We start from the raw sequence: 25,569 nt of genomic DNA on the forward strand, positions 1-25,569 counted from the left end.
TGATGTAAAATTCTGCAGTTGTTTTCTCAGATATAGCATAAATCAAACTAACATACATCAGTGTGTTATTAATGTGCACACACACACACACACACACACACACACACACACACACACACACACACACACACACACACACACACACACACACACACGTGTTACAATAAACAGCTCTTATGCTTCTGTATGATTCTCAGTGCTTTCCATTTGCGTGTCCACAGGTTGCTGTAAGTGGTGCTTGACTGCAGTTTGCTCTCATTTCAAGTGGTTTGCTGTCACAAAGCCAACAGGAAGTCCGGCCATGGTTGAGCCAACTGAAGATGGGTTGAAGGTGGCGTCCTCGTTTCCTCTGTGAGCGCGAGAGGACAGACAAAGCAAACACCGTTTGGACAGCATTAAAATATTTACACTGATGATTAATGTTGTGTCTTTGCACCTGTAGCGATACATGTTGGAAAATGGAGACTTTAGCCACCAAGACTGACGTGCCTGGAAACTTCCCTGTGAGTACGCCCACAAAGACAGGAAACAGTTTAGCCACCGCGGTTAATCCTCCATCATCATCATCCAGTATTTTTCACATCTTTTCTTCTGCTGTTTCCCTTGTTGTCAGTCACGGGGTTTGTGACTGAAATGCGTGTGGTCGACGGGAAGCCTGACGAGTACGGCCTGAATCATTCCATCAACACCGGACGGAGTGAAACCTTTGTTGAAAACAGATTATATGGTAACGTTGCATTTAGCTTCAGTAAACTGTGAAGTTACAGCAGCAGATTTACATCACGTGGCTTCACAGGAAGTAGTCTGGACCTCAGCGCTGAGGTTCAAGCAGCTCTGCTTGCAGACGGCATCCTTCCTGAAAATGTTCTTCATCTTCCTCAAACCAGAACTTTTACATTGGTGCTGAAGTTCTATATAAAAACAGCCTGAAATACAAAGTGATGTTGTGCACTGATTACCTCACACTCTCCATGTTTCCTTCTACAGAGGAGTGTCCGCCTGAGTGTTTTGTCTGATCTGTTGTTGATCGTCTCATTGACACTGCATGCAGATCTGACACCAGGGCTGGACTGGGACAAAAAATGGTCCCGGGCATTTTGACTGGAGACCAGCCCCCCAGGTATTAAAGGAAAAACCATGAAGCCTTTGAATGAAAACAAACGCTGTTGTCACAGTGATGGACGCTGTCTTGTTGGTATACATGCATCAGTCTAATAAACTTAAACCTGCACCATCCTCCCTGTCCTGGTATTCTAAACAGGAAGTAGACTGTTGGTCGAGTTAACCTCCTGAACATCTACAACACACGGTGGAAACCTGACATTAAGAAAGAGACTAGAGGTGAGACATGATCATTGCTGATTACTGATGACAGATTTAGATATGTTTTCATAAACCTTTCATTTGCCACATCAATAAACAGCACGGCAGGGCAAAATATGTTTTCTAACATGGCAACCTTTAAAAAGTGAAAGGAGACAGAAAGACAGGTGAGAAAGAATCAAACGGACTTTTTGATGCATTTTACACACAGTACTGGTGTAGTATCTAGAAAATGTGGGAAACACTGGCATCATATGCAGTACTTACTTCTGAAGAAATTATGATGGGACCCTAAAAAATGACTATGTACAATAATGGATTTCTATACATTTTACATCAGATGGAAACGTTTGTTGTAAGATTCAGATAATTATTTATTAAAAGTGAGACATTTTAAATGAGAACAAGAAAGAAAAGTATGTCTTTGTGCCCCCCTCTCCCTGTTAATGCCCTACCTGCCCCCCTGGCAACACTTTGCTAGACCCGCCCCTGCACAGTTACCAGCTGTCAGCTACACAAAAAGGATCCTGGTGTTATTTGTCTCTCAGAAACAGTTCATAACTTCAACTCATTTTGGTTTTGTCATGTTTTGTTCTTTACATTGTCTTTCTTCTATATAATTGTTAAACATTTAATAAATATGTCTACAAAAAGATTTTAAAAATCAGACATTTCACACAGACACCCAAATGATTTCTGACTGATGAAGGGGGCTGAAGGTGCCCTGCTCTTGCCCAGCTTCTGCTGCTCTCTCCCTGCTCACTGTCAGCAGCTGGCAGCCTCGGTCCTGCCTGAGACTCTTCATCTATCAGTGCCAAAGAATATGGGAAATAGCAACGCACAACATGCACATTACAAAACAAGCACATGAATCAGCATTACATTCATTAGTGAAGTGCTGACGTTCGTTCCTAAACTTTGGGCCTTAATTAACATCACTGTGAACTAATGTTTGCTTTGCTTCTTAACCAGTGAAGCAGCGAGGGGCTTTCTGAGGTTCCTGCTCGTAAATGCCCAAAATGAGTCGAGTATTTCTCTGCAACTACAAACTCTGTTTTCATCAGAGGTGTAAATATTACAGCACTGTGTCAGAGTCACTGAGGCTGGAACACAGAAAAAGGAAGTAGATGTATTTATTTTTAGGCTTTATTGCCTGGAACCACTTTAAAAATACGCTTTGGGTCACAATTAACTGCAGAAAACCAGGAATCCACATATGAACATTATCTGTGCAGAGATTTATGCTTCTGAAGGTAAACAGTGAAAACTTGCAGCACTAAATGCACAGATAGCCAGGCGTTTCACATTTTGGGACCATCTGCCAGTTTTCATTTCTTAGGTATTGAAGAGCAGAAATGATTGAATTTTATTTACATGCTTAAAAATGTTTGCTTTTGAATATTATTTGAAGAATTACCCACACACTCAGGCACTGTGGGCCTGTTTCCCTTTGCACAACCGAGTGTTGGAAACGGGCCTTTTCTCTTTAAACTCTGAGGGGCTGTAACTTTGGCTTCTATTGGCAGATTTGCATGATTGACCCTCTTTTTAAAATAGTTTTAGCCAAGAGAATCAAGCTAACATCACTGTTTTTACGTCAGCTCACGTCACACGTCACACGAGCTAGAAAAGTGTGCAAGAAAAGTCCTCCTGTCACACAGCAATGCCTACATGAATCACACCACTCTGCTTAAATAATAATAATAATGTTTAGTGAAGCAGGTGAAGCAAAGGGCTGCTTTTAATAGGCTGGGAGACCCAGGTGTGCTGCTTTAGCTGGTGAGCCTCTCATGCTAGCCTCCATCTATAAGCTGGGATCACAGGAGCACTGCAGTCCTGACTAGATCAAGGATTGTTATTCATGCAGGTGACAAAAGTTTACATTCACAGATTCATAGGATTGAGCCTGGTTTGAAAAGCAGCTGTTTAATGCAGCTGCTTAGAGTTCACACACAGTAGAAGAATCAGACTTGAGTCACATTTCAAACACTGGAAAAATACTCAGCAAGTAACAATGAAAACAGCACAGACTCAGTATATCCTGTTCAGTCCTGTGTTTGATATGAATGTGCTGTTCAGAGAGGATCTCATGTCCTCTTTTACAAAGCCTTTGTTTCATGATGTTTGTGTATAAATGAATGTAGGTGTGTTTCTAAGTGTGAAGGAGCCCTGGGAGAAAAGACTGAAGCTTGTGCCAAAGAACAAACAGGAAAGAAAGATCAGCATTAATGAAGACGAGCACAGAAGGAGCCCAAGCACGTGTTGCTTTTTCAGATTTCTCTAAAAGTGTGTGTTCATTTGTTCCATCCTTCACAACAAACAACAGCTGACAGACACACATGCACTCTGTGTCACTTCACAGGGGCTGATGAAAGTGGACACAGTAAAGGGAGAGCTGGACCTGCTCTACACATCCTGCACTCTGTTAACAGACTTTATTCTGCAGCATCAACAGATAAAAATATATGAAGATATAGAAACGTTTAACATTGTGACTGTTCACATTAGTGAAGCTGTTACTTTGCTGCCAGGTGGGAAAAGAAGCCTAAAGCTGAGTCTGATTAAACATCTGCTGCACCAGAGAGTTTCATGGCCCTGCTTTATCCTGTGCTTGCTGACCACCTCGTCCTGAAACCTCTTCATCATCCTCACAGTTGTGTGAAGAAAGAGGGAAGCAGGTGGAAACCATCTGTGCTGCTGTGTTCACTTGTGTGTGTGCGTCTATGGTCATATCTAATGTGTACCTACAGACAAACACAAACACAAACACCTGGCATTGCACAAGAGTCTCTATGGAGCAACCTGCAGATGTCAGAGATGTGATTAGAGGGTAAAGTGGACTAGTGAGAGCATCTATGTTGTTGTTGTCTGCTGGGGGACAGCATCAGCTCCAGAGATGCATCAGGATCAGCAAACTAATCTGCAAGGCTGCAAGTGTCACTGAAGGAGTTTGAGTCAGTGAGGGACTCAAACTCACACAGCTGCTCAAGAAGGCTCAGCAGCTGCTGTATTTCCTGAGGAGGCTGAGGAAATTTGGTATGTTGGCCAAGATCCTCAGCAGGTTCTACAGCTGCACTGTGGAGAGCAGCCTGACAGCTGCATCACTGCATGGTACGGCAGCACTACTGCAAACCGCAAACGCCTGCAGAGAGTGATAACAACTGTGGAGAAGATCATCAGGACCCCGCTGCCCTCTCTGCAGAGCAGCTACCATCACAGAGTCCAGAGGAGAGACACACCTCTGCCCTCGAGACGAAGGTTCAGAAGTGTGAAATGTAGAACATCCAGACTCAACAACTCCATCTTCCCCACTGCTATCAGACTCCTGAACAGCTGACCGACCTCAAACTGCAGTTTGCACATCAGGTCACTTTGCACACTAAGTTCATTTTGCACATTAAACTCCATGTACATCCATGTACATCGACATCTGCAGACCACACGTGTCTTCAGTTACTTATTTGTACTTATTTGCAGTTATTTATCTTTTTATTTTATTTTTTTAAGTTATTTCTTATCCTTATTTTATCTTTTGATTTATTCTTATCTTGTTCTTTTAACCATTATCTAACTTGGCATTGTGCACGGTGTGTTTAGATTCAGTTTAAATTCAGGGACATGGAGCCCCTGTTGATCCTCTACCTAATCACACGAGCCACGGTGTGAGAACGGGTGTGGGTCACAATCAGCCAAGGTTTTGGGTGAACCCATTGTGAGATCTAGCCCCACGCTATCATGTGATTTCCTGTGATCAAATGTCCCAGGATGTGAGTGGGCGTTAAGGCGTCCATGTCCCTCTTCAAGCAACTTAAAGAAGTCCAGACGCTTTTCTTTCCAAGCTCCTTCAACAACATCATTCATAGAACAGCTTCCAGCTTCTTTTGCTCGGCTACGGTTTGGATGGATTTGCAGATGCAACAAGACTAAAATGGTTAGGGTCAGGAGGTCAAAGGTCAGAGCTCCTGTGGGTCTGAGGGCGGCCTCACGCTGGAGAAGGATGAAGGAGTCTGACCTGAGCCAGTGTTTGACATGAACACATCAGCACTGCTGTCAGTGAGCCTAACGACAGCCGTTAGCATCATTTCAGTGTTTCAGTCATAAAAACACTTCCTGTCTCTGTGGTGGTTACAGTGACATCATGCAGTTTGTGCTTTGACCTCCAGAGGGCGACAAATCAGCACAGACAGAGAGCTCCATTCAAACTTTGCTGCCATCAGGAATAATTCTTCAAATATAATCATCAGTGTTTGAGCAGTTATGATATCAGGGACAATCTAGACATGTGTGACAATACTGAACATGTCACATGACACACCTCAAACATCATGTGATCCACTCTCAGTCTGCACTTTCATTCATGACTTCAACAGGTTGAAATGAGCTTTGAAGAAACATTCAGTGAAATAAATCTTTCATGGATTCATGTGAGCAGCAGATGAACTTTGTACCAACAACATCTTCAATAACAGAGTCTGAATGAAGCTCAGGTGTTGATGCTGCTCACTGATTGGACGCTTGGTTTCAGCTCTGCTCTCAGTCTTTACTGCACAGGTGAAGGTAGAAAGTGTGACTGGATCTATAGACTGGAAACAGAGAAACATGCTGAACATTTGAAGCTTTGCAGCAGAAATGTTCATGTTACAAATACAGCAGAGCTGATCTGGGATCAGTGTGTTCACACCTGCAGCTACAACAAGGTTTCATGTCTCCACACGTCAGCATGTGAACTTTACTCTGACTCAGTCTGAGCAGTCAGACGGCATATTTTTAAAGTTAACACATCAGCACACACAGAGCTGAGCCCCTCCCACCTGTGCTGAGTTTCAGGTGGAGCCCCGCCTCCTTCCAGGAAGCAGCTCACCTGTGTGTCCGTGTTTAGTGTCCAGGTGTGGAGTGGAGCTTGTTGTTGGTGTGAAGAAACTGTAAGTTTGCTTTGTTTCCTCCTTTAACAGTTTGTCTTTAGGAACTTTACTGTTTGTTCAGCTCGTGTTTGATTTCTTCACACAACAAACTGTGTGTGTTTGTATTTCCGGTCTCTCCATTAAAGTCAGTGTGTAATGTTTCCTGGCTAACATCAGCTGTGTGCAGCTTAGTTCAGCACAAATCTGCCGCTCCATAGTTCACGGTAACGGACTCACAGCTGGACCAACGAGGCCGAGTGTGTCCGCCACTCTGAGCTACGTTCGTGTTTGTGTACTTGTAGTTTGTACTTTGAGTTCACTCAGAGCCCACAGAGGACGCAGCGTACGTGATGACGTCACAGCCCTTTACCTCCTTTACTGTCACTGTGATTAATATTTACACACGAGACACCTGCAGAGCTCTGACGCTAAGCTAGCACACAGCATGCTAACGCTAAGCTAACACTAAGCTAACACTAAGAGTTCTTACAGACACGAGTTAAAAAGCTGCTTTTAGTGTGTGATCAGAGTCCAGGACTGAGAGCAGCAGCAGAGCTGATGGATGATGAATTACTGGATGGAAGAAGCTTCTCATTAGCAGTGAATCAGTGTGTGTGCAGTTCTCTGCAAACTCAGCAGCAAGAATTAGTGTGAAGCTTTAACTCTGCTGATCCTCTTTGAATCCTGGATCAGCTGAAATGTTTAAAATGTTGTTCACACGTGTTGGACTGACTGAAGCGTCTAGTCACAGTGACTCAGTGTGTGTCAGTGAATGCATCGTGTGTGCTTCAGGCTCCATCTAGTGGACTGATAGCAGAGCAGCTGATGGCAGCTTCCTCTGCCTCACACTGCTGTCTGACTGCATCCAGCTGACACTGAGATGAAGCAGGAAAGAAGCAGCTGATATTTGGACAGCACACATGATGAAAGGAGGATTTCAGCTGATGTGCACATGAATGATTTGTGTTTCCTCTGCAGGTAGAAAGTGTGTGTGAGCTGAATTGAGCAGCATGGATCAGTGTGAGGACAGAGAGGAGGGAGTCCCTCCCTCTAAAAGCACTCTGTGTGGGGAACATGAGAGCCAGACCAAAGCTCAGAGGTGAGATGACCATCTCTAACTGTCCATGACTCTTCTCCATGTCACAGCTCAGCACTCACATCACTGCTCCATCATTATTCACAGGAACCAGCCTGGACCTCCACCCAGCTCTGTGTCCTCTAAGAGCAAACGGGTGAAGCATTTCTTTCGTAATTTAGGGCAAAAAAAGTCATCTGACGAAAAGTAAGTTCATGTCAGTATTAAAATGTTTGAAATTTTAATCAGCTTTTACTATTTAACAATTTATACTTTATTTATACTTTTTATGTAATGTATTGGACACATTGGATGTGACACATGTTTCATGTTCACTTACTTTTAGCGTCAATCAGAAACCACCCAGCTCTGTGTCCTTACAGAGTGACTGGTCTAAAGGTCGTCCCATTAATTTTAAATCCCAGCCTGTGTCTGCTGCAGAGAGGTGAGCTGTTAGCAACATGAACTCTTTGATTAAACTGCTCGATGTTGTTGGATATAAACTACAAACACGTCGTTCCCTCAGTCCCATTTAAACTGTCTTTTAAAACAAGCCTTTGGTTTCTAAACAACTGAAAACCCACTTCAGCAAACAGGAAGTGATCAGAGCGTCCGTCCACTTCCTGTCAGGCCCTGCAAACATTTCATATTGAAGAAAAGTAGTTGACATCTCACATTTTTACTCCACCACATTCAACCATTGTGACATTTTACAGCATGAAACTCTTGTCACATGACTCCTGTTATGTTATAGAGTCATGTGACCACCAGGGAGGGATTTGTATGGATGAAACACATTCAAATCAATCTGATTCATCAATGGAAACATTTTTGGTGTAAATGCAGCAACACTGAAAACGCTGAAGATAAAAACACAACAGATGAAATATGAACAAATCGAGGCTTTGAATACACGTGTGTGTGTTTGAGACACAGAGATAAATGGATTGTGTGTCTGTCCTATTGCTGCGTGAGGATTTTATTGTAGATTTTGTGCGTGTACACTTTTGACCACGAAGGTGTTGAAAGGGCGTAAAACAGTTGGAGGCACCAGAGTGAACACTAGTGCTGTCAGTAGATTAAAACATGACTAATTAATGACACAATCTTCTGTCATTAATCCTGATTAATCACAATTACTTGATCAATAGCTGCAGTTACATTTTCCAACTTTATATTTAAGCCTGTAACAGACGTTTACACCATATAATGAAGTCAATGCAGAATAAACACAAAGAATGTTAAACGCTTCAATTCAAAGAGACTTTGAATAGTTTTCAGTCTTTAACTCAGCTTCTCTGCTGTAAATACAACTTTGTAACAAACATATATACTAAAAGCTAAGTGTGCACTAATATATAATCATATATAATCTATATTACTGCTGTTAATGAAAATGTTTAATCAGACTCATCACAGGGTTACTGTGGATTCATTTGGATTAATCACCATTAAACATCATTTTTAATGTAAACGAATCAAAGTTCATTTCATGAGCAAACAGACTCGAGAGAAAAGGGCAAATTTACACACTTAACATGTTTATTGAACATGTAAACATTGATTAAGCTCCTGAATGAGCCGACCCCCCCAGGGACAGTCCTGCATGCTAATGATGGGCTCTGCTCTGTACCTGCAGGATTCTGTCAGCCACAAACTCCTCAGCTGATCCTGAATCTGAGCCCATCTGTCAAACAATCATTTTCTTCACAGGTCTGTGGAGGTGGCACTGATCCTGCAGCAGTCTAACACTCTCTGTCACTCTTCTTCAAGTCTTTGACACGAGGAACCAAAACTATGTTATTAACAACACTAACAGGTCTGCAGTTTGTCCACTTGGCAGTTGTGTCATCAGTGCTTTGCATCGTTGTGATATTTTAAGCTGGAAGTGCTTCGGTGAAAAGAAAATTCCTTCTGTCACGATGTGCAGAATCCTTCATGTTGGTCGGCTGGTCCGTCTTGTTATTTTTTTAATACTCAAACTTTCCATCGGGAGGTCAGTGTGTGTTTGTCATCTTCCATATTGAGCTGATTGGTTCAGCTGCCGTCACTAACAGATGTGCTGCACATCTGCACGTGTGCAAAGGTAACTCTACTCGGACAAACTGCTCGAAGTGCGTTGATAGAAACATTTCAGGGATTTTGAGTCGTTCTGCTCTCCAGATGTGTCGTGTTAAAGGTTTTTATCATGTTAATCATGATAACAGATGAACCCCTAACCCTACATGTTAATTTTGACAGCACTGGTAACTCCTTTTTAATGTTCTTCTGTCAGATCATTGATTAGACTCGACTCCAAATACGAGACTCAGAAAACTCAAATGAAAACTCAAATCAAAGCAATGAGAAAAGGACTTCTTGTGTTAGAATGAAAACATATGGAAGTGGTCAGGTTTCAAACACTCGATGAATCTACTGCACAGTTACATTCAGGGACCTTTGGCCTCCTGAGACCATTAGTTGATGGTTCATCACAGTTTTCTCAAAGTTTCCTCTGAGCTTCTGCAGCATCATCACTTCCATCACTGATGAAAGAAAGTTCATAGAAAACAGAAAATATATCTTCAGAATCTGAGAGTCTAAAACTTGACAGACTTGATTCAGATGAAGTTATTTGAGCAGAAACTCCTGGATCTTTATCCTGTGTTGATCTAATCCTTCATGGTTCTTCCACAGAGTGGAGCAGCAGAGCTCAGAGGTTCCCAGTGGTCAGTCTGCCCAGCAGCATCAAACACAGCTGGACTCCATATTTATGGTCTGTACATGTACAACAACTACTTTATTATTATTATTAATAATAATGCATTTATTTATAGGTCCCTTTCAGAACACCAAGGACTCTGTGGACTAAATGACCAAAAGAAAACAAACTTTGAAATCAGACGGTGCAAATATGATCACAGGGAAACGTTTTAAACATCGAGGCTTTAAACAGAAACCAAAGTGAAACAGTTTGTAGTCGAGATCAGTGGGAATGAAGCTGAATAACTGTTTCTTCAATAACTTTGAGCTCTTAAAAAAAGAAAAACTAGCTGAAAGTCTGGCTGCTCTTATGAAAAGTACAGAGAAATTATGGGTCGCTCAACACTTGTGCACAATATAAGAGTTGAAATAAATCTAAAGAATAACTCAAAGTCCTACAATCATACTGATAAAGTCATCTACAGCTAACTATCCAAGTGGATTTGTTTAAGACAGCTCCATCTACTGGTGGCCCTCTGCAGGTGCATGAAAGGGGCGTGTTTATAGTGAAAGTAGTAGAGAAAGTAAACCCCACGGGAAGGAGGAGGACTCTCAGCGGCTTCCAGCTCATATTCAGACATTTGACTTCTCACTGAAAGCAGCAAGTTTGAGTGTCTGTACCTTAGTTAGAAGAGATAACATGTCAGTAGTAATTAGAGTTGATTGAGCAATGCTGTCCTTGTAATGTAGTTTATGATTTTTATGGACAAGTCCAGTTTTTCTGTAGAGCCTCTCAAGTTGGTGACAGCAGCAGTGGAAGTTCACGTGTAAACCAGAGCAGCAAATCAGGTCCAAATGTGTTGTTCACAGTGAGTGGGATCATCATTGGCTGCTATGTTAACCTCCTGCAGCAGGATGTCTTTGGTCAGAGAATGGATAGATCACTAAGTCATTGTTGAGTTTAGGGAGACAGTAGACAGTTGGAGGAGGTTCAGCCAGTTGACACACAGTAGATAAAATAACTGAAGGCAGGAGCAGACACCTGTATGACTTTCCACCTCTCACATAGATTATTGTCCCTGGGCAGCGCCACAGGGCTGGTAGATGTAAACAAAGCTGGAGGAGAGGATTTATTCATCTGAGAAAAGTCACAGAGTTGTGTCTTGATGCTCAATCATCCAGGTACGTAAATCCCAAAAAGCTTGATTCTGTTCATCTGGATGTTTTCAGTGGGAGAAACGTTTCATCATCATCAGGTGACTTCTTCAGTCTCAGCTGACTGCAGGTTTCAATCTTATAAACAGGACATTTGTATGACTGAAACCAGCCCACTGAAGGAACAATGGGCTGGGAGGTCAGTTCATTGATCATTGGTACGCATATTGTCAGGACCATTGATCAATGGTTGTTGATCAATGGTCATGAGTCCAGTTCACAGAGAGCTGGGGAATGGCTGCAATCACAGCATGTAAGATGGTGACAGTTGTACCCTTAGGCCCCTCCTCCATTCAGAGATGGTCTTTCCTTTTCACATAAATGGCCTCCTTGACTCCGCCCTCAAACCAGCGTTCACATTTACTCAGGACCTTCTTGATGTGAAGTTCTTCTGCTTCGCTGGCTGCTGTGTCTGTGGGGATGGTGTTTGTTCTGTGTTGTTGCGTCCTGATGACGTCCAGTTTGTGCTCCAGTGGATGATGAGAGTCAAACCTTAAATACTGATCTGTATGTGTAAACAGAGTGAACCTTTAAGACCAGTTGTCTGTACGATCAACTCAGTCACCTGAAACATCTCCAAGTTTCTGGCTTTGATCATCAACCTGTTGGTAGTTCAGCTCTGAACACCAGTGAAATGTTTCTCCCACTGAAATCGCTGCATTCATATGAACAGCATCAACGTTTTGGGATCATGGAGTTGTGGACAAAGTCTCAGTTAATCAGATAAAGTCAAACCTATAATTGGTAAAGAGTTCGCGGATGATATGCCCCTTGATGGTAAAGAAGTGGATGTTGTGTGGACTAAAGTTCAGAGTGGTGGGTCATTCATAAATATTCTGTTCCAGCTGCTGGAGGACAACATCATCACTTTTGTGAAGAACGAGCTGAAGAAGATCCAGAAGGCTCTGAATCCAAATAAGCCCCAGTGCTTGGAGTTTCAGAGGGAGGATGATGAGCAGAGGAGAAACAGCAGAGACGCATTTGTGAAGATCACAGTGGACTTCCTGAGGAGAATGAAGCAGGAGGAGCTGGCTGACCGTCTGCAGAGACGTAAGAGGATTTATCTAAAGATTTAAGCTGCTGGATAAATGAGACACTTGTGACACCAGTGTGTTCAGTCATTTCTCAGTGGGTCAGAAATTGTCATCAGCATTTTGTAAAATGTGATTGTTAAAGTTGTATTTTTATTATTATTATTCAGAACTTCCAGCTGCTGTTTGTCATCGTAACCTTAAGTCTAAGCTGAAGAAGAAGTTCCAGTGTGTGTTTGAGGGCATCGCTAAAGCAGGAAACCCAACCCTCCTGAATCAGATCTACACAGAGCTCTACATCACAGAGGGAGGGACTGCAGAGGTCAATGATGAACATGAGGTCAGACAGATTGAAACAGCATCCAGGAAACCAGACAGACCAGAAACAACCATCAGACAAGAAGACATCTTTAAAGCCTCACCTGGAAGAGATGAACCAATCAGAACAGTGCTGACAAAGGGAGTGGCTGGCATTGGGAAAACAGTCTTAACACAGAAATACAGCCTGGACTGGGCTGAAGACAAAGCCAACCAGGACATCCAGTTCATATTTCCATTCACTTTCAGAGAGCTGAATGTGCTGAAAGAGGAAAAGTTCAGCTTGGTGGGACTTGTTCATCACTTCTTTACTGAAACCAAAGAAGCAGGAATCTGCAGCTTTGAAGACTTCCAGGTTGTGTTCATCTTTGATGGTCTGGATGAGTGTCGACTTCCTCTGGACTTCCACAAAACTACAATCCTAACTGACCCTAGAAAGTCCACCTCAGTGGATGTGCTGCTGATAAACCTCATCAGGGGGAAACTGCTTCCCTCTGCTCGCCTCTGGATAACCACACGACCTGCAGCAGCCAATCAGATCCCTCCTGACTGTGTTGGCATGGTGACAGAGGTCAGAGGGTTCACTGACCCACAGAAGGAGGAGTACTTCAGGAAGAGATTCAGAGATGAGGAGCAGGCCAGCAGGATCATCTCCCACATCAAGACATCACGAAGCCTCCACATCATGTGCCACATCCCAGTCTTCTGCTGGATCACTGCTACAGTTCTGGAGGATGTGCTGGAAACCAGAGAGGGAGGACAGCTGCCCAACACCCTGACTGAGATGTACATCCACTTCCTGGTGGTTCAGGCCAAAGTGAAGAAGGTCAAGTATGATGGAGGAGCTGAGACAGATCCACACTGGAGTCCAGAGAGCAGGAAGATGATGGAGTCTCTGGGAAAACTGGCTTTTGATCAGCTGCAGAAAGGAAACCTGATCTTCTATGAATCAGACCTGACAGAGTGTGGCATCGATATCAGAGCAGCCTCAGTGTACTCAGGAGTGTTCACACAGATCTTTAAAGAGGAGAGAGGACTGTACCAGGACAAGATGTTCTGCTTCATCCATCTGAGTGTTCAGGAGTTTCTGGCTGCTCTTCATGTCCATCTGACCTTCATCAACTCTGGACTCAATCTGCTGGAACAACAACAAACAACATCCCAGAAGTCTGGAACAGGAGAATCTGCAAAGAAACACTTCTACCAGAGTGCTGTGAACAAGGCCTTACAGAGTCCAAATGGACACCTGGACTTGTTCCTCCGCTTCCTCCTGGGTCTTTCCCTGCAGACCAATCAGACTCTCCTACGAGCCCTGATGACACAGACAGGAAGTAGCTCACTGACCAATCAGGAAACAGTCCAGTACATCAAGAAGAAGCTCAGTAAGAATCTGTCTGCAGAGAAAAGCATCAATCTGATCCACTGTCTGAATGAACTGAATGATCGTTCTCTAGTGGAGGAGATCCAACAATACAGGACTTCAGGAAGTCTCTCCACAGGTAAACTGTCTCCTGCTCAGTGCTCAGCTCTGACCTTCATCTTACTGTCATCAGAAGAAGATCTGGATGAGTTTGACTTCAAGAAATACTCTGCTTCAGAGGAGGCTCTTCTGAGAATGCTGCCAGTGGTCAAAGCCTCCAACAAAGCTCTGTGAGTAAACATGTTGTCATCGCTTCATTGTTAAAATCATGGGAAATAAATCAGAAATGCTGAGTTCAAAGAGCACTGTAACATTTTTTTAAAATAGTAAATTAAATGATCATCAGTCACTCGGTAAATATATGGTAGTTTTAATGTTTCACTCCAGCATTTCTAAAACACACTTTGTTCTGTAACTCTTATCAAAGGACAATCCAGACCCAGCCTATAAGAACATGAGCTCTGATGCTTCAGCCCCTCTGACAGGTTTATTATCCTCAGCTTGTTCATTTGTCTCCAACTCCAGGAGTTTGGTTGTTTTATTCTAAAGCACAAACTTCACCTGCCAGACTTCACCTACATCTTTTTCTGATGTTCATAATTTAAGTTCAAGTTTGTATCTCACTTTCAGTGCACACCCTCCCTTTTTAAATATAAATCTCTGCTGTGCTGTCATGTTTTCATCCTGTATGGAGGGAGAAACTCGGTCTTCATTACTGAAATTGCCTCTAAGGTCGTGTTTCTTGTCAGTAACCATATGTAACTGTAAGGCTTCCATAACCAGTGTTATCACAGAATTACAGTGGGTTCACTCTGGGTCCTCTACAGTTTCTTCCCACTGTCCACAGACATGCAGTTAGGTTACCTGGTGATCTAAACTTCATGCAGGTGTGAGTGAGAGTGGTTGTCTGTCCCTCTGTGGGCTTAGTGGAAGAGACTGGATGGATCTCTGCTTTGTCTTTGATATATGCTGACAGCAAACATTCTCCATGAAGTCTGCATTTCAGCTCATCTCCTTTATACACACCTTTAACAGGAAGAGTTTTATACAGCTAGTGTTTAAAATCCAGTGTTCTTCACAATACACAGGTAATGAGCATGATTATTGAATTACTAAAATTTTCTAAAATAATTGTTTTAGTTAATATTGTATGACAGTGTACACAGAATTATTAGCTCAGTAGGCAGAGTGGTCGCCCCATGATCATAAGGTCAGGGGTCGAATCCACCGAATAGCTACCTTGTGGTACCCCTGAGCAAGGTACCATCAAGGTACCAATCATGTGCACTGGACTGGTAGCACTCATAGTCTCATAGGTTTAAATAAATTTTAAAAAAAAAGGGTTCAACATATAAACAAATTTAATTTGATCACATATATTGTTTGTTTTTTTTTGTTTTTGTTTTTTTCCTTTCTCTCACAGACTGAGCAGCTGTAACGTCTCAGAGAAAGGCTGTGAAAATTTGTTGTCAGTGGTCAGCTCCCAGTCCTGTAGTCTGAGAGAGCTGGACCTGAGTACCAACAGCCTGAAGGCTTCAGCAGTAAAGCTTCTGTCTGCTGCAGTGGAGAGTCCACATGCCAAACTGAATGTTCTGAGGTCAGATCAATTTGTATTATGTTTAGTTCTGTTTGTTTATGTGTTTGATGTTTGTTTTTGTTTATGTCTTTATCCAGTTATCCTTGTTTCATAGCATTTTTATTCATTTCAAAGTTAAACAGAAGTTTTACTAACCTGCTCAGCACAAGACAATAAGCTATTGCACCTTGATTACACTTTAACAACAATCTTTATTCATGTTTTTATCTTCAGACTTAACATCTGTGAACTCTCAGAGGAAAACTGTGAAGCTCTGTCCTCAGTTCTCAGCTCACAGTCCTCTAGTCTGACAGAGCTGGACCTGAGTATCAGAAAGCTGCAGGATTCAGGAGTGAAGCTTCTGTCTGCTGGACTACAACGTTTAAACTGTAAACTGAATACTCTGAGGTCAGATCAGAAAACATTTAGTTTTTAGAATTATTAATTAAAGTTCATACATATGATGTTGTATCTTAGTATGTTTATGTTTCCTTTAAAAATAGAAAGTCAACATTTAATGTTGTGAAATGTATTAACAAACTCTACATGAGTACTTGTTTTATAGATTGTCTTTTATTTTTCAGACTGAGTGGCTGTAACCTGTCAGAGAGAAGCTGTGAAGCTCTGTCCTCAGTCCTCAGCTCCCAGTCCTCCAGTCTGAGAGAGCTGGACCTGAGTAACTCTGACCTGCAGGATTCAGGAGTGAAGCTTCTGTCCGCTGGACTAAAGAGTTCACAGTGTGCAGTGGAAACTCTCAGGTCAGGATTCAAACTTTTCCACAGATGATCATTTGAAATGTGATTTATATTATTGTATAAACAGGTAACTTTTACAGCTGTCAAGTGAACTTTTATTTACATTTGAGTGGATAATTGGACTCTGAATTACTAAAAGTTGTTATAGTCATGTCTCTGTTTATTTAAAAAAATACTTCATGCACTGCCTAATTTAAAGATTTAGGCTCCTTTGGGCCCATAATATATATATTTGATTTCTTTGTGAATGAAATTAGGAGGATATTGGCGACTGCTGATTGGCTCGCTGTTTGTTTTTTATTCACAGTACTTAATTTTAAAGGCTGATTTCTCAAAATGAGATGTTTATCTTTTCTTCTACAACACGTGGAGCCACCAAATCTTCTTGCTTGATTTATTCATTACAGTTTGATTTAAAGAATATTAGACTCGTAACATAATAAATATATTTATTTCACTTCTTCTTGAGAGAAAGAAAGGGATGACTGGGTGAGCTCCAGTGGTTCATCCCAGCAGAGAGAGCGGCACACTGGGCTGCAAATGATCACAGTAGTAATGGCCATAGTTTGATAAAACAGGCAGTCTTACCCTGTAGATAATACAGGGTTCTGGTGCCGATGTGGGGGAGGGGAGTCGCCCGGTACTAACTACATACTACTAACTACCTCATCCAGATGTCTTCCCTACTAAACCTGATAAGAAGTAACTGCAGTAGCCTTATAGGTCAAATCAGTTTCACCTGTTAAAGTTAGCTCCACTATTAATTAGGGGTGGGGGAAAAAATCGATACTGTGTAGTATCGTGATATTTTGTTTGCTAATAATGTATCGATACAGGAACAGCAGAAATCGATATTTTGTTACAAACAATTTTTTCTCTGAAGTCAACATGCTCTGGAGTCAGAGCATGTTGACTTCAGAGCATGTTGATCCTTTTTCTGAGCAACAATCCTGACATTCCTTCACTGTCCAAATGTGTTTAACTTTTTTTTTGGCAGCAATAAACATGACAGTTTACTTATTTTAATTTAAGACATGTTTAATTTTAATTAAGTTTGAAACTTTTTTTATTTAATGTAAAATTATATATTTTTTAAAATTTACTTTCAAATTCTTCAGTTGCTGAAGGGGCTGCATAGTTTTCATAAATTGCATAGTTCAGAATAGCTATAATTGTACCAGATGGTTGCATTCAGTTAAGTTGGACTAGACTGTAATACAAACCGTTCAGTTTGTCAACAATAAAACTGACTGAAATGAGAGAAAGACTGAGTGTGAGACTTTGATATTAGATAAAATGAATATTGATAAAGTTTACCTTTATGTGCAGAATTTAAATATCGCAAAATATTTTAAAAAATCGCAATAATATCGTATCGTGCGTTAAGTATTGTGATAATATCGTATCGCGAGTTGTATGGTGATTCCCACCTCTACTATTAATGGTGTCACTTGTTATTTCTGGGATGAGTTTAGTAGCCTGAACAGCTGCTTAAAGGAAAGTAATTAAATAATAAAAATAACCTAAGTCCGGGGGAACCTGCAAGAGCTGTTTGCACAAAGAATAATGCTCAGACTTTGAGGTTTTATCGTTTAACACAAGGTTTAAAAATGAATGTCCACAATTGAATTGCAGAAATTGTTATTGAGCTAATACTGATGTAGTTGTTATCTTTGGTAAGGAGAGGTTGGAGGAAGGATGAGCACAGTCAGGCCTAAAGATGCTCTTAATAATAATAATGGATTGCATTTATATAGCGCTTTTCGAGACCCTCAAAGACCCTTTACAATCCCACTACAGGGAGTGCAGAATTATTAGGCAAGTTGTATTTTTGAGGAATAATTTTATTATTGAACAACAACCATGTTCTCAATGAACCCAAAAAACTCATTAATATCAAAGCTGAATGTTTTTGGAAGTAGTTTTTAGTTTGTTTTTAGTTGTAGCTATTTTAGGGGGATATCTGTGTGTGCAGGTGACTATTACTGTGCAGAATTATTAGGCAACTTAACAAAAAACAAATATATACCCATTTCATTTATTTATTTTTACCAGTGACACCAATATAACATCTCCACATTCACAAATATACATTTCTGACATTCAAAAACAAAACAAAAACAAATCAGCGACCAATATAGCCACCTTTCTTTGCAAGGACACTCAAAAGCCTGCCATCCATGGATCCTGTCAATGTTTTGATCTGTTCACCATCAACATTGCGTGCAGCAGCAACCACAGCCTCCCAGACACTGTTCAGAGAGGTGTACTGTTTTCCCTCCTTGTAAATCTCACATTTGATGATGGACCACAGGTTCTCAATGGGGTTCAGATCAGGTGAACAAGGAGGCCATGTCATTAGTTTTTCTTCTTTTATACCCTTTCTTGCCAGCCACGCTGTGGAGTACTTGGACGCGTGTGATGGAGCATTGTCCTGCATGAAAATCATGTTTTTCTTGAAGGATGCAGACTTCTTCCTGTACCACTGCTTGAAGAAGGTGTCTTCCAGAAACTGGCAGTAGGACTGGGAGTTGAGCTTGACTCCATCCTCAACCCGAAAAGGCCCCACAAGCTCATCTTTGATGATACCAGCCCAAACCAGTACTCCACCTCCACCTTGCTGGCGTCTGAGTGGGACTGGAGCTCTCTGCCCTTTACCAATCCAGCCACGGGCCCATCCATCTGGCCCATCAAGACTCACTCTCATTTCATCAGTCCATAAAACCTTAGAAAAACCAGTCTTGAGATATTTCTTGGCCCAGTCTTGACGTTTCAGCTTGTGTGTCTTGTTCAGTGGTGGTCGTCTTTCAGCCTTTCTTACCTTGGCCATGTCTCTGAGTATTGCACACCTTGTGCTCTTGGGCACTCCAGTGATGTTGCAGCTCTGAAATATGGCCAAACTGGTGGCAAGTGGCATCTTGGCAGCTGCACGCTTGACTTTTCTCAGTTCATGGGCAGTTATTTTGTGCCTTGGTTTTTCCACACGCTTCTTGCGACCCTGTTGACTATTTTGAATGAAACGCTTGATTGTTCGATGATCACGCTTCAGAAGCTTTGCAATTTTGAGACTGCTGCATCCCTCTGCAAGATATCTCACTATTTTTGACTTTTCTGAGCCTGTCAAGTCCTTCTTTTGACCCATTTTGCCAAAGGAAAGGACGTTACCTAATAATTATGCACACCTGATATAGGGTGTTGATGTCATTAGACCACACCCCTTCTCATTACAGAGATGCACATCACCTAATATGCTTAATTGGTAGTAGGCTTTCGAGCCTATACAGCTTGGAGTAAGACAACATGCATGAAGAGGATGATGTGGACAAAATACTCATTTGCCTAATAATTCTGCACTCCCTGTATTCATTCACTCTCACATTCACACACTGGTGGAGGTAAGCTACAGTTGTAGTGGTAGGTTAGGTTTTGCCCAAGGACAAAATGACCAAGACAGAGAGAGCTGGCTCATCAGACAGACAAGCTCATCTTGTAACCTACTGGTTCGCTGGTCAGCACACCAGCTGACTAGCGAACCGGCTAACTAGCACACCAGCTAACTAGCACACCGGCTAAATAGCAAATCAGCTAACTAGCAGACCAGCTAACGGCAGCCACAAGCTGAAGGACGATTAAATGTAGTGGAGATATCAGAGATGACACTGGTGTGTCCGATTCACTCTTTAGCACTCTGGTCACTCCGGTGTGTCAGCCAGAACACCACTGAAGGCCAAATGATCCCAGCATGTGGAATAAAGAGCTTAAGGTTTGGTTTGAGACACTTTATTCTTTCACTGATTGATTCTTGCGGCTGTGATCATGTGTGTGGTTTCTTACAAAAAGGAAGTACACAATACAAATACATGACAAATAAGATGAATAGATAAGTTACATATCCAGTTATATGTACGTACATCAGTATAGCTAATATAGCCATATATAAGGACAAAGATCACAGTACTATAATGCAGTAATGTTAAACACAAAGGTGTATATCTACATAAATCTGTCCTATCAGTGATCAGGGTACTGTAGTATACTTCCACTACATAAACTATAGAAACTAAACGACATTAGTGTGACTTTAAGTTACCATCAGTACAGACGAACTGATGGTAGTTGTACAAAATAAAGGCTTTGCAATTATTGTGAAGGGCTTCCGGTTAAACTAAGATCAGCTGATTACCTCATAACAAATTGTTTGCTATAGAACGCAGCTCCCACTCTTCATTAATATCATGTACTGTAACTCCCAAGTAACCATGGTTACCCAGCCACGCCCAGTAGTCTCCAGAGAGACCAACAGCTGGTGCACGTTGTAACGCCGTGGCTTTCATAGTCTCTCCTTTTTCTACAGCTCATGTGTTCTTCTTGTGATGGTGTGTCTTGAGGGAGGCTCATACATGCCGTCATTTGTTGATCCTAAGAACGTTCCTCAGACCGACTTCTTCAACAACACTAATCGGCCTGCAGTTTGTAGCTACTCACTTCACTGTGGTGTTTGTTAGCTTGTCTTTCTTTGGTTTTATCCTGACTCCTCCCACAAGCTGATCCTACGTAGTCTGCCCAAGCCTCCCACCTCTGTTTGTTTGGGTGGTTTGTTTGCTGCCATCAACAGCGTGTAATGCATTTAAGTGATACTTCAGACATGAAGTACTGCGACAATAAAAAACTCAACTTTGCTTAAAAATAACTTTAGTTGTATCAACACTGCCCTCTGGAATAATTAGACTTTGGTGACAAACTGATGTGATCTCCATGTTTCCTTTGTTGGACTGTGGGCGAGTGTCAGAACTGAATGTACTGAGTAACATGTGGAGTTTAAATATGTGTCAGTTCCAGTTTTAGAGCTCTAAAGTGCAGCTATCATGTTAGGAATATGTTAGGAATAGACAGGAACACTGAGCACACTGAGGTCAAATCTTTATTTATCCAGTTCATCTGTAGGCTGAGCTCAGTCCATCCATTTAGTGAAATGATGTTTAAAGGTCTCCTTGTTCTGTGAGCGTGCACAGATCCTGAAGCAGAAAGCCTGGGTTAACAGAGAAATGATCATCACTGTGATGATGCTCACCATCTCTGACTGGGATTTGAGGTTTTGTCAAAGCAGCAAAGAAAGCCTGGCTATGTTGGACTGGGTGTGGAAGCAGCTCCCAGTTTGAGTTCAGGAGACAGACACCCTCTCTACTTTGACGATCAGCTTCAAACTTTCCTTTTTGATAAAACTTATAGTTAGAGCTGGATCAGGTGACCCTGAACCATCACTTAGTTATGCTGCTATAGAGATGGATAACAGATGGATTGTTGTTTTGTGTGTCTGCAGTCTGTCAGGCTGTCTGATCACAGAGGAACGCTGTACTTCTCTGGCCTCAGCTCTGACCTCCAACCCCTCCCATCTGAGAGAGCTGGACCTGAGCTACAATCATCCAGGTCCCTCAGGAATGAAGCTTCTGTCGGCTGGACTGAAGGATCCAGGCTGGAGACTGGACACTCTCAGGTATGGAGAGAATGTCTGATATAGGAGGAAGAGCTGGAATCATTTCCTGTGTCTTTCACTCACTTCCTGTTTGTTTCCTGCAGATGAGACATGAACAATCACACATGCAGGAATATTTTCAGGGACAGACACACTAGTCTAGCTGGATAGTACATGGATATTTATGTAGGGGGTCTTCAAGGAGTCTGTTTGCAGGAACATTAATGATAACTGATAAGTCATGTTGAGAGTTTCATTAAAACTAGACTTACAGTTAGGTAATATTTGGACAGAGACAACATTTTGTAACTTTAGATACAAGTATCAGCCATGTGTGTGTTTCCCATGCTGTATGTCCACAGTCACAGTGACAGTCAGTGACACTGACAGAAGGATGAAACAAGGCTGTGAATCATTTCAGTCTGTGTGTGTGACAAAGAGGCAGACAGGAGCAGCTAACATTTGGAAATGGAAGCTTACTGGAAACACTACATTCACGGCTGAATTCACAATAGATTTGTTCTCAAGTGCACATTTAGCAGCTAATGCTAATACTGTTTTCCCTTTGCTTTCTACAGCAGCTATTGCTAAGTAGGCCACTTTGCTCCGCTAAGGATTTGTGTGACCATGATGGAGACTCTGATAAGCTAATGCTGCTAAGCTAATGCTGTTTATGGGCCCTGTTAGAATCAATATTTCATTCTCATTCTGTTGTTTGAGAACAATATTAACGTTTCACATCATTATAACACAAGAGAAAAGGGTATTGGCATTAGCTACTAGTGCTTATTCACCTCAAATTACCTTTAGCTGCTAATGGCAGCCTACTTAGCATTAACTCCTCACTAATATAATGCTAATTTACATCAAATTAGCATTAACTGCTCATATTGTTATAAGGAAAGAGAAAACGGTATTAGCATTTGCTGCTAATAATTATTCAACCCTAATTAGAATAAGCCGCTAAAAGCAGCCAACTTAGCATTAATTCCTCACTTTGTTGTTACCCAACGGAAAAGAGTATTAGTATTAGCTACTATCATTTTTAATAAGTAAGAGAAAACAGTATTAGCAGTAGCGCATAATGCTAATTCACGTCAACGTAGTATTAGTTAATAATGGCAGCCTACTTAGCATTAACTGCTCACTAATATAATGCTAATTCGCATCAAATTAGCATTAGCTGCTCAAGTTGTTATAAGGAAAAAGAGAAAACGGTATTAGTATTAGCTGCTAATAATTATTCACCCCTAATTAGAGTTAGCCCCTAATGGCAGTCTACTTAGCATTAACTCCTGACATTGTTATAATGCAGGGGAAAAGAGTTACCATTATCGGATAATGCTAATTCTCATCAAATTAGCATTAGTTAATAACGGTAGACTTCATATCATTAGCTGCTGTCATTCTTACAAAGCAAACAGTATGAGCATTAGCTGTTAATCCTTTTTCATCTAAAATTAGAATTAGCCACTAATGGCGTATTGTTAAAAAGTAAGAAAAAACATTGTTAGCATAAGCGGATAATGCTAATTCATCTCAAATTAGTATTAGCTAATAATGGCACCTGCTTAGCATTAGCTGGTCACATTGTTATAAGGCAAGAAAATATGGTATTAGCATTAGCTGCCAAGTTCTATTTACCTAAAATTAGCATTAGCCACTAATGGTAGCCTATAGCAAAAACTTCTTAATGCTAAATGAAGTTAATTAATGCTAAGTAGGTTTAACTGAAATTAAAGTAGTGTTAGCATTAGCTGCTGATATTGTTAAAAGGTAAGATAAAACATTGCTAGCAGCAGCGAATAATGCTAACACACATAATAATTAGCATTACCTAATAATGGCAGTCTACTTAGCATTAACTCCTCACTAATGTGATGCTAATTCACATTAAATTAGCTTTAGCATTAGCTGCTAGCATCAGCCTACCTAGCATTAGCTGCTCACATTGTTAAAAGGGAAGAGAATACGATATTAGCATTAGCTGGTAATATTTATTCACCCCTAATTAGAATTAGCCACTAATGGCAGCATACTTAGCGTTAACTCCTCACATCGTTGTAATGCAAATGAGGCTAACTTGCATTAAATTAGACTGCTGTTATTAGCTAATAATATTTAGCAGTAGCTGCTCACATTGTTATAAAGCAAAGGAAAACGATATGAGCATTAGGTTCTAATGCGTATTTGCCTTAAATTAGACGTAGGTGCTAATGGCAGCCTACTTAGCATTAGCAGCTCAGATGTTATAATGCTAGGAAAAAGAGTGTTAGCATTAGCCGTTCACATTGTTATAAAGTTAAGGGAAATAGTGTTAGCATTAGCTACTCACATTGTTAAAAAAAGTAAGTGTTAGCATTAGTGCATAATGCTAATTCATGTCAAATTAGCATTAGTTAATAACGGCAGCCTATTTAGCATTAGCAGATAATGTTGACCTTGGCCCACTGGAAAAGTTAAGAACTAAAGATTTAGGAGTGTTTCTCGATAGCTCTTTCTCGTTTGAGAAACAAATGAATTCTGTTATTACAACCAGCTGTAAGGTTTATATTGTTGACTGTCATTTATGCTTAGAAATATTTACTCATATATGCTTAGAGTTGTATAATCGATTGCATAATGATAGAGGTTCGATCCTTAGTAGTCTGTAAAGACTCTGTGTGCCTTCCAGAGTGCTCTGGCATGCACACACCACTTGGGGCCGTGAGAGAGGTCGTACCCTCTCTTACTGATTTATGGTGTAGGACAGGGGTCTCAAACTCAATTTAGCTGGGGGCCGCTGCAGGCAGAGTCTGGGTGAGGCTGGGCCGCATTAGGTTTTCCACAAGAAAGGCATGGTTAAAAAATTCCAATCTTCTCAAATCTCTTTATTTTTATTTTTTAACACAAAATATGAAAAATGAATAAACAAATTAAGAATTAATAAGAAAATAAATCAATCTGTAATACATAAATAAAATAATAATAAGATATTTTTAGTCAGTGAACTTGTGTGTATCTTTCAGTCTTCTATATCTGCTGTGTTTAGATTGAAATGTCTGTATTAACAGTTCTATAACCTTCTTCTGAACATGAATGGAACACTGTAGAAAATGAACTGTTCTTCTGAACATGGCTTCTCTTGCCTACTCCTTGCTGCTAGAGACCTGGCAGCGTTTCCTCTCGCATAGCCGAGCCAGATTTGGCCTGAGGGAGGAAGCAGTTGCGACCCTCAGTATGTCTTGAAGATGATCATCCGTAAGTCTGGACCTGTACTTGGACTTATTGAAGTTCAAAGTGGAGAAGAGCTTTTGGCACAAGTATGTGCTACCAAAAAGGCACATGGTCCGCTTGAACATTCGGGAAAGCCGAGGGAAACTAGGGCTCAAGTCTCTCAAAAATTGTCCAAGCTTGTCTGCTTTTCCACTCACCTCCCTGAACTTTGCTTTGAGTTCAGAGTTGCACTGCAGCTCAATGAGCTCCATTTGAAGCACAGAAGGGGCATCTTGCACATCAAAGGAGAAGGGGTCCGCAAAAATGTGAAAGGTGGCTCTGTGTGTCTTGAAGTCAGCAAATCTGTGATCAAATTCCTCCTGTAGCCTCAAAATGACATCAACATACTCGTCAGCACTGAATGGTGTGCCTGCATCCACGAGTGCCTTGCATGCTGGGAAATGGCAAAGGTTTGTCTGAGAGAGCTGAGCTTTCCAGAGCGCCAGTTTTGTGGAGAATGCTCTCACGTTGTCATAGGCAGCACTGACAAGTTGCCCCTGGCCTTGTAACGTCTTGTTCAGTACATTAAGCTCATGTGTCATATC

The 25,569-nt window shown here is 41.4% G+C and overlaps 1 protein-coding gene and 1 long non-coding RNA gene across 2 annotated transcripts in view; both read left to right on the plus strand.

Annotated features, from left to right (window-relative positions):
* The first annotated feature begins 6,185 nt into the window (after positions 1–6,185).
* On the plus strand, positions 6,186–7,738 carry LOC143415918 (uncharacterized). Its single transcript, XR_013096346.1, has 4 exons — positions 6,186–6,245; positions 7,203–7,323; positions 7,408–7,506; positions 7,646–7,738. It is a non-coding gene; the product is annotated as an uncharacterized LOC143415918 (long non-coding RNA).
* Positions 7,739–10,004: 2,266 nt separating this feature from the next.
* Positions 10,005–25,569, plus strand: part of LOC143412368 (protein NLRC3-like) — a 21,536-nt gene continuing 5,971 nt past the window's right edge. The window contains exons 1-7 of the mRNA XM_076881452.1: positions 10,005–10,054; positions 12,042–12,246; positions 12,398–14,195; positions 15,389–15,562; positions 15,776–15,949; positions 16,126–16,299; positions 21,617–21,790. Of these exons, the coding sequence (XP_076737567.1) occupies positions 10,052–10,054; positions 12,042–12,246; positions 12,398–14,195; positions 15,389–15,562; positions 15,776–15,949; positions 16,126–16,299; positions 21,617–21,790 (2,702 nt within the window). The 5' untranslated portion in view covers positions 10,005–10,051. The remainder of the gene's footprint in view (positions 10,055–12,041; positions 12,247–12,397; positions 14,196–15,388; positions 15,563–15,775; positions 15,950–16,125; positions 16,300–21,616; positions 21,791–25,569) is intronic.

This window comes from Maylandia zebra, unplaced genomic scaffold, assembly GCF_041146795.1.
Source record: "Maylandia zebra isolate NMK-2024a unplaced genomic scaffold, Mzebra_GT3a scaffold11, whole genome shotgun sequence".
In the NCBI taxonomy this organism is placed as follows: domain Eukaryota; kingdom Metazoa; phylum Chordata; class Actinopteri; order Cichliformes; family Cichlidae; genus Maylandia; species Maylandia zebra.